The 10,498-nt window shown below is 31.5% G+C and overlaps 1 protein-coding gene across 1 annotated transcript; it reads left to right on the forward strand.

The window, feature by feature from the left end:
• Positions 1 to 3,484: 3,484 nt before the first annotated feature.
• LOC127715210 (uncharacterized) lies at positions 3,485 to 7,053 on the forward strand. Its single transcript, XM_052221232.1, has 2 exons — positions 3,485 to 3,607; positions 5,242 to 7,053. The coding sequence occupies exon 2, from the start codon at positions 5,246 to 5,248 to the stop codon at positions 6,158 to 6,160; it is 915 nt and encodes a 304-aa protein (XP_052077192.1). The 5' UTR covers positions 3,485 to 3,607; positions 5,242 to 5,245; the 3' UTR covers positions 6,161 to 7,053.
• The last annotated feature ends 3,445 nt before the right edge of the window (positions 7,054 to 10,498 follow it).

The following is a 10,498-nucleotide window of genomic DNA, read 5'->3' on the forward strand; positions in this document are numbered from 1 at the left end:
TCACCTCGGTTTTAGTTTGGAGAGTTGTCTCATTGGCACTCGTACCACATCTTCTAATATCTTTGTAACCCGGATTTGTTTTCTCTCAATCGATTTATGACTTTTGAACAGCGGTCTTTATTTAACGGAAATTGGAGAATTCGTATTAATTACTTTCTGTCTGGTATTTATAAAGACCTCCAAAAAAGAGAACAAGAGTGGTGGAAATTTAACCTTTCAATAACAAATAAGTGGTCATCATTAATTTTATTTTCTTGTGTAATGTATATAAGTTACCATATTTATCTATTTTTGCAACATTTTTTTCTTAAGTAACTACAATCTGATAATGCAAATACTATTTTTCATGATTTACTGCAGTGAGTTGATATAAATAATCCCGCCTTTTTTTTGTCAAAGTAATTTACCTCTAACTTCAATCTCGAATAGTATATCGTATACAACCTATCAGCTCATTCATTTTTGTAGTATTCAATTGGCATGTTTTGACAAACATAAGAAAAAGTGTATGCTGCTTTTATGAATTACTATTTTACCAGAGAATGCAGGCCTTACTAAAACAATTTTCAAACGCTTTGCAATATTATCAAAGTTTCAAATAATAATGAAGGGGTAACAAGCAACAAAAAAATGAAACGAGTATGTAAAAGATGGTACTCTGTTGCTGCTTTCTTTATCAATAAGATACAACATACATGTTACAAATTCAACTCTTTAAAATTGGAACAAATGCGAAAAATGAATGATCGATTTATCATGCGATAATTTTCAATTGTGTCTACATTGATTTCACTTTGTGTTGACTGTTTCAGTCAATTTTGACTAAATTTAAACCGAGCATGTGTCATCTTATTGGATTTATTTCCCGTTTTCGTATTTAACATACATATAATGTCGGTATAACTCATTAAACCCTAAGTAGTAGAAACCTTAACTTTTTAATGTGAGGTCATTTGTCCATAACAAGGAAGTGAAACTCAAGTTCCAAAGTCATGGGTTATAAGTTGTTAATTTTTTTTATTGTTTCTTTTCAGAAACATTCTCAAATTATCGACTCAACTTCAATACATTCCGGTCGAAGTATTTGTTGTTTGTTCATAAAGTTTCCCCTTTAATATCTGAAACTAGTTGTTTAGTAGCATAAATACTGATCTATACATATAAGTGATCTGGGATTTTTTTTTATTTGGAATTAAAAACCTATAGCTTTATAATTGAGGTAAAATGTCAATGTAAACAAAATCAACTCAATCTAATACTTAAGGGAATCAATCTAAATCAACTCAATCTAATACTTAAGGGAATCAATCTAATAATAAATGCAATAATTGTTCCTTTCTAGATTTTGGGTATTTGAGTTTCACGCGGGAAAATCAAAACAAAAAAGTACAACAAAAGAATCGATATATTATTTTGAACTCTATTTAATGGAATCATGTTAAGCCCGTGTAATTCAAGCTTTATTTTCTATGTGGATATTGTTTCCGTGTATATAAGCCTTGATTTTAAAATTCTTTTGGATGTGCTCCACATTAGCAGGAGAAAGATACAAAAAAGAAGAAGTATGTTATGGAGATATTTCTGTTTCTCCTTTCTATGGTTTGTATATTTCACAACTCGTTCAATTGAATTATAGTTATGTCATACATATTTTGTTTTGTTGGAAAAAGAAAATAAAATTACTACAGTAAACCTAAGGCTTTCACGTCAAACATATATTCCCCTAAAAAACAATATTTTATATACTGGTACCTGTGCACATCTTGTTTTGAGCAACAATAATAGGATGAGGATGAAGAGGAGAAGGAGAATGAATACTGTTTCATCAAAAATAAATGAAAATATGAAACTTTTTAAATTTCAAGAAAAGTCAGATCAATGTTTTTACCAGCAAATAAATAAGATATAGACATTATTTCAAATTTTTGAATAAGGCATTCAATTTTTATTTAGATTGAACATTCTTTCACTTCCGTCAATCCTCCCTTCGACACTTTAAAAAGAATTTAGTACATACAAAAGATATTAATTAAGAAGGATTAAAAACATTTCCCTACTCTGTCATATTTGTAAAATATATATAGGTACACTTCAGAAATTTATTTCCTGGGATAAATCGAGTTTTTCATGTCGATCAATATCACACTTCATAGAAAAGAAAGTAAGTAGGAGGAAACATTTGTTATGCATTGTGATCTACACGAATAATCTACATTTGATGTTTCATTTGTGTTTGTCTATCTTTTTAAATGTACAAATATGGTAAAGTCCTATATCAAAATTAATGTATACTTAGGCTGATAGGGTTTTAATAATAAATATAGTAAACGCTTCAACATATTACTGATGAAGGGGAAAGATAGGGCTTATTCAAATGATATACGTGCAATATATATTTTCATTATGACCACGAGGGCGAACCGGAAGACTAGAGTAAGCCATGTTTAGATTCGGCCGAAATAAAACGGCACAAAACAAAATCAAGGAGGAAACTTCGTCAAAAACAGTTGATACGGTAGACCGAAGAACACTTAACTTATCTTAAAACTGAAGAATAAGTTTAGTATTCTTAGAACTTATACAATGAGAAAAAAATTAGACCTAAATACCACTTTATAGATGGAGAGGAATGTTGGGTCTACTGCACAGAATAAATCAGAATTTAAAACATTTGAAATAAAGAAATATTCATATTTACCGTTACGAAGAATATTTATAAAGTTTCCAAAGAAACCAATCCACAAAATCTATAAAACATTACATTTCGAATTCGCAAGAAGACCTGAAAACCATTAACTGTTTCTATCATAATTAAAGAAGTAGATGAGGGGATATCAAAGTAATCAAGGATAAATAAAACTTTAGAGATAAAACGACTTACATTTAAGGACGAAAAGCTAATATAAATCAAACATGCGGCGAGTTATAAGTAAGCTAACTGCAAAATATCCTTACCAATTTACAGATTTAAAAAAAGGATGCTTGAAAATTAATAACTGTTAATGCTTGATTTTGATATATAAAAGCATGGAAATCCAGGAGGCTGTTTCCCAACAAAACAGTATATTTATACGTTTGCAGACAACGGAAAATAAAAAATGTATACCGATAGTTACAGGCCCGCAGAGTCCTACAAAAAGACTAAACAATTTTTGTTAAATAATGCTTAAACCGCTCTGTCAATGTGTTTCAGGCTTTATTCTAGACGGACCTTTATGTAACCAGTGTGTATACAAATATTCCCAACACCTTATCAACTAGTATTCAAACTGTAGCTTCGTAGTTGAAAAAATAGGTAGATATGATGAATAATTACAGCAGTGTTGGGTACACATGAATTGTAAAAATAGAAGTTACCAACTTCATTTCATAGACTAGTGTTTGTAGGCGTGAAGTTGTAACAGTTCCATGACACATTTTTAACTTTCGTTTCTAAGAATTTAGGATATAGTATTTAAAAACATTTTTCTAAGTTTGTACTTTATTGAGTCAAGTACGTGATACGTATTAAGTGGTTAATTCATATTTGCCAGCACACTTATGCTTCAATATAGATAAATAAATTGAACAAGGGCTTGTATCAAGTCGGACATCACATTTCAAACAAGTAAGTAATTTGACATAATTAAATCTTTTTCAGTTCGTTGAAATTTGCCAGTTTTCAAGCAAATATTGTAGTTGAATTCTTTTTGCTATTTCTGAACGATCGACAAAAGAATATATACATATACTTCATAAATCCAACATGTCGTATGATTTAACCAATAAAGTGATCTTTTTAATGAAAGAATTATTTTATTTTTAAGGAGGACATAATCTTGTAACCGAAAAGTGTAAAGTTATTCACTATTATTCTTATCGAAGTTATCATATTTGACTGGCATGACTTCTTTTTATTTATTTAACAATTTGATGTTGTTGCTACTGTCGTATTGTATTGTCAACAAAAATGTGCATTTTTCAATTAAAGTACCATTATCTTAATATTCATTCATTTACTTCTGCCATGATGACTCAATGTGAAATAATTGGCAAATTAAATTATGTTATTTTCTATGCGATGCTTAAGCTATATGTTTTTAAAATAGAATACCCAGTATGTCTTTGTATCTTTGATGATATTTAATCCCAACAAGCGCTTCGAACATTTTTATAAAGAGTTATTTTCATTGTAAAAGATGTAGACCCATTGTAATACTATGGACTAAACTAGATTAATATATGTGGTTTAAAAAATATCATCATTGTAGTTAAACATCAAAGACGTTAGACTGTCGCATGAAAACCGTAATTTGGTACGTTGGAAAGGTAACATAAACACGTTTAAGAGATTAAAATTAACGTAGAAAAGTTACAAATACATACGGGGACGACCATTTGATATTCTTTTGAGGGGGAAGGGCGAGGGGCTAGGAGGATTTTTGTCGGATTGACTATTCATTTTCATTTGATGCTATGCATTCTTAATATTTTTTTTCGCTCACACTTGTACACGATTGATTCCTGCAATTTGTTTTGCAGAAAATTCATTTTCTCCCTGTTTATGAAAGGTTAATAATTTTCATCACCTACCAGGCCAGGATCTTAAATACCCTGTCACCTGTCTTTTCCAAATAATCAAATGGTCTTCCTCTGACATAGATTTTGTAGCTAATTACTCAGGAGACAAAATGTATCATTGAAATCATGCCGTTAATTTGTAATGGTGCGACAACTCTTAATTCCGTATAAACTGTCTGTTGTTTTTCTGTTGGTATAATTGTTCTATATCAATCTATTGACCACTTAGATTATACCTCCTTGATGACCGACATTTTCCAACATTATAATAACATTTACGGGAAAAAACATAACTGCACTAGATAGGCATTTCGACAATTAATGTCTCTTCAGTGATGCTCGAGGCCAAATTTTTGAAAGTCCAAACCTTAAACAAACTTTATGATTATAAATGTCAAAATGTTTACTGGATAAAATCTCAACTTTGTTGATTATATTTTAGACTTGCAAAGTGAGAAGGGTATATCTAAGCCATTTCCTAAAATGAAGACTGGTCCTATAAACCTACGTAAATTATCATCAACAATCTGTTTACAAAAATAAATCAAACTAAGATATATTGAAGTATTAAAGAAACACCCTATTCCAAATTAAGTTTACAACGGACTAGAGGAATCGAATCTATTAAAAACATAAAGATTCCTACTGTATTCCACTTACATAATTTTATGACTTTTGTAGATCAATGGCAGCTGAGTTACCTAACGCGTCAAATGAAAATTCTAAAATGAGTGTATGTTGTTTAGTACATTCCGATAAGGAGTGTACATTCGTATGTGGAGATTGTACAGAGTTGATTTGCGATGATTGTGTTGGTACAGAACATCATGCGGATCATGATATTAAATCCGTCAAGAAGTTTATCAAAGAAGTAGATCTACAGGATTTAAAGGAATCATGTGAAAAGTTTGACTGTTTAAAATTCAAGGCAAAAATCTTAGATGAAACAGAGAAGCGGTTCCAAACAGCCATAGATGGAATACATTCGCAGGCTTCTAAAATGATATCTGAAATCAATAAAATAAAAGAGAAGAAAATACGTGAGTGTGAGAAAAGAAAAGAAAAAAACGCTACAACGTTGAATAAAGTTCTTGCTGTCGTTGACCCGTCAGAAATAACAGACAAATTAGATAATCTACCGAAGAAAGGAGGTCGTACGCAATATGCAGAAGTTGCTCAGGCTTTATTGAAATACCGAACAACTACGGAATCGGAAGAGTTCGAGACAAAAGATGACGCATCTGTATATTTTCCAACTTTAACACGTGGTAAAATACAAAAATCCCACTTAGAGAAACTATTTGGTGAACTTAATTTCGAAAAAGAAGATGTAGACTACTTGTTTGATAGCGATGAAGAAAGTACTGAAGGTGAAAGTAGCGATGATAAAAGTAAAATTAGTGATTGTGAAAGTCAAAGAAGTGATGATGAAAGTAAAAGTAGTGATAGCGAAAGTCAAAGAAGTGATGATGAAAGTAAAAGATGTGATGATGAAAGTAAAAGTAGTGATCATGAATGTGAAAGTAGTGATAATGAAAGTGAAAGTAGTGATAATGAAAGTGAAAGTAGTGATCACGAAAGCGAAAGTAGCGATGATTAAAATGCTAAGACCCACATCAAATAAAAAAAAAGGAAATAACAAAGAATCTGATGAAGCCGTGAAAAATATTGTTAATCTTGACAATCTATTTTTTTATATCATACATTTTCAACCTGGGCTAAATACAATTATAATTAATAAAGTCGTCTTCAAAATGTAATTACATAGGGAAAAGACTGTTTAGTTTCTTGATGAGAAACGTATTACTTGAATGATGTTCACTGTCATGATTATTTTGTCCTTCTTGGTCGTTAGATATTTGAACGTAATCAAATATTGAAACATAGTTTGTATTTAGACAGATTAAGATTCAAATGACACTTCAGAAAGGATGATGAAATTAATAATGAGGTTGGTATCCTCGTTACTCACTCTTTTTCGAGACGTAAATATGACAAACTAAGGGGTCTATTTTTAACTAATTTGTGAAATATTTCCCCACAATTTCAAAATGTGAAGATAGAGACTAGCAATTTTATTTGTTACAATGATCATTATTAAAATTTCATTTGCGCTGTCATATTGATATTTATCGGCAATTTGAACTTTTTCCCTTTGATCTTACTGCCTGATATTTTTAAGATCATGGACAGGATATTCGAAAATATTAGGCAATGACGTCATGTATCTGTGCAGCAACGTCAGTTGATCAAGTCCTTTCGCGTCAATTTATCAATGAAATGCACGCGACTTCATTCATACAATCGAACAACTATCCCTACGTTTTGTACGCGTAAAAGTAGTTTTATAGTAGGGTGCCCAGTCAACAAATTTGATCAATTTGGGTTAACGGAAAAACACACGGCTATATTTTATATCATTGGAAAGAAGAGAACAAGCCTCGTAGAAATATTGATGTCGTCGTTGTCTACAGTGGTCACGATTTTCTTAAATTTTGGGTCAAAGGTCAAATCTAAAATTTCAAGGAAAACGTAGAGTCACGTTAAGACAGCTGGCCACCCCTACATATTTGCATTTATAGCAAAATAAAGTAGAATAATTCAAAGGATTACAACTATAGTTTCAATATTTAGGACTAATTTGATCATTTTATTGCCGAATATGGTTCGAGATTGACATTTGTACTTATAAGGTGCACATTTACAATTTTCATTCAGTTGTTCAATAACAGTGACCTTGACCTTTTAAATGTTCCAAAATCGAAATTTTTACATAAGATTCGATACAAGTGATCTTTAGAAATGTTTTTTTAGATATTTACATTTATAAGTTGCCCTCCCAAAATATTATTTTTTCCGTCTTTTGATAGAAGATGTTCGTCATGATTTTCTGGGTAAATATCCAATTTTCTTTTGGTGAACGTGGAAGCACATCAAATAGTACTTAGTTCCAAAACTGATGAATATGAACGCAGAATTGATTGAATTAGCAGGTCTGAGTATATATTTGCTTTACAGAAATAAAAAAACAAACTGCAAACGGTGAAAAAGGGGGAGGGTTTCTGTTACAAGTTATGAAAACAAAATGAGATTTAGAAACAGCAGGCTAATCACTCCATCTTACACACTTATATCAAGTGTAATGTACACGACTTATCGAACATAAATTGGCCTACAATTGACATGAAGTTAAAGATTATCTACAAAACGAAAGTTTTGAACAGCATCGATGTATTTTACAAACACTTGTAAGGAAATCAATCTAATTAAAATATAGATCTCTGATTTCGTTATCCTCAATTGAGCATATATATAAGAGCACGCGAGTTAATAAAGATCAGAATTTTAATAAGAGCGAAACAACATAGAAAAATTTCCGAAGCTAGTAGTAGCTATTACGTTGTAATTTCATTGTCTACTGTTAAGTTGAAAGCCCCACCGACTAGGTTTAGGAAAGAGAGCTAATTTCAGTTGTTCTTTTTTTAAATCGCATTCGACGCAAGTAGCAGAATGCGAGGCATACATAATACAATCTGATGGTGGTGGCGGCAACACCGTAAACTATTTGTATAGCTTTATATTTCAGAGGGCAGAGGAACTGGATGATTCATACTTTCTATATAGATCCTTTGTGTTACGAAGTTTTCGTCATATAATCATTATCCTTGACCTCATATTCATGGCTAAGTGACTGCTAAAAAACTGTATAGCTTTTTTCGTCATGTGAATGTCTTAATTATTATGAGCTCTAGGATAACTATATTTGGTTACTAATATATGGTATCCTTGCAAGGTCTACATGACCGTCAGACATTATTCACCTAACCTCGACCTAATTTCACGGATCATTGAACAATGTTAAGTTTCAGTGGTAAAGTCAGTACAGTCTCAGATAGTAGTGGGTTAAATATATTTGGTGTATGAAATGGTAACAAGGTGTACATGATTTTGTGGCAGAGTTCATCTGACCTTATCTCATTTACATGGAACATTGATAGTGTTAATTTTATGTAATACTTGTTGTATAATATAAAAATTAGGAGATGTGGAAGCAAGCAATTATAGGCAACCGTACGGCCTTCGATAATGTGAAAAACTCATACCGTATGGTCGGCTATAAAAAGGCCAGTTATGAAAAAAATGAAAGAATTCATTTGAAAAAAAAACTAACGGCCTGATTTATAACAAAAGATAGTTTTTACGGTAATGATGTTTATAATCATACTTTTCTCAGACTATTGATGACGTCCTTTCATTAGTTTTCAGTAAGGGAAAACCCATTTGATTTCAAAAACAGGGAAGGAATGAGGATTTTGAAAATAAATTACTTGGACTGGTATGAACTGAAATAATTGACTTTGCACAAGACAGGATGAGAATGAACACTCTTCAACATGAAATGCAGGATAGTTGAGGATATCAATGTGTACAAAAGTGAAAATAAATTTTCGCGCCGCCAGCCCCATCCCTTTCTTCAGAATATAAAATGTTCTACCCTAACGGCGAGTACAATTATATCGGTACTTTGTGTTTTTGTCTTCAAGTTAGTTGTTTTTGTGCTTCATGCCGATTTGATAAGTCAAGTCATTTCAAACTGTTTTGCAGCAGATTTTTCTTATGCTGTGTTGTTATACCATTGTCCAGGTCAGGGGAGGGTTGAAGGATCACAAACATGTTTAACCCCTCCAAATTCTGTATATGTCTCTCCAAAATCAGGAGCTTGCAATTAAGTGGTTGTCGTTGGTTGCTGTCTGTTGTATCTGGGTTTTTTTGTTGCACGAACGGTGGTATATTTTTGTTGTCGTTCCCATCGAGAGGGTTTTAGGTCGAAAACATCATACAAGACTTTTGATGTGCCATATTCCGGGTGTGAAACAAAACCGACCGATTTGATTCTTATACTACAATTATAACAAAATATTTATTCAATAAAAAGTTTAAAGTTTTGAAAAACAGACACAAAACAGATTTCTCCGAACAAAGTGATAATCTACAAAGTTAGCTGGCTATTCACAACAAATAAATCAATCACACAACAAGCAAAAAAATAGAAATGTTTTGAATGACCTCTGTCCTTGTTAATGATCTACTAGTGTAAGCAACAAAATGATTAATGGCACGAGATAATCCGTGTTTAATCAATACCAAAATGTTGACTTAATTTGTGTTTTTAATTGCAATTTTTTTCAAAACGATTTTTATTTCACGCATGCAATTTGGCACACACATGCACTGTGTCTTAATGCTTAACAGAATAAAAAATATTGTAATGATACACGTAATAATTTTGCTTTCGATGAAAATAGGGTAAATTTCGGGTAAAATTTTACTCTTACTAAAATGCTGAAATACTTATATCAAAATCACTTAAATACTTTCCGATTTCATTATATGATATATTTAATATATAAACTATATTATAGGTACTGTTTTAACTACCAACAAAGATCGCAATAATTTTACTTTTCATGTTAAAGATTCCCCGAACAATACGGTAACTGGTGGTACCCTGTAAAACACGAAATTTAGAAAATCGTGACCACGGGAACTTACGACGACAATCATGATTGTAAAATATAATGATTTTCCTATAATGTGCAAAACAATCAGCCGTGTGTTATCCGTTAACTTAAACTCGTTAACTAGAGGACTTTTCGGACATTGGGCACCCTACTATTACTAACTATTTTATTTCACTTCATATTCTCAGCTAAAAGTTAAGTTAAGACAAATTGCCTATAAAAAGAATATTTGAATTAAATTTTTGATATGACTAAATCAGCTCGCCCTAACGGGCTCGCTTGATATTCTTGCTGATAAAGTCAGTATAAAAACAAGAATGCATGACTTTACAAACATATTCCGCTAACATGTAATTGTCTTTTTCGTTATAATTGTTAAATGAATATAAATGCAATGCTGGATACTCCTGTAAGAC

This window comes from Mytilus californianus, unplaced genomic scaffold, assembly GCF_021869535.1.
Source record: "Mytilus californianus isolate M0D057914Y unplaced genomic scaffold, xbMytCali1.0.p SCAF_9, whole genome shotgun sequence".
Taxonomy (NCBI): Eukaryota; Metazoa; Mollusca; class Bivalvia; order Mytilida; family Mytilidae; genus Mytilus; species Mytilus californianus.

Coding starts and splice junctions, on each gene's coding strand:
- LOC127715210 (XM_052221232.1), top strand. CDS start 5,246: ATGGCAGCTGAGTTACCTAACGCGTCAAATGAAAATTCTAAAATGAGT.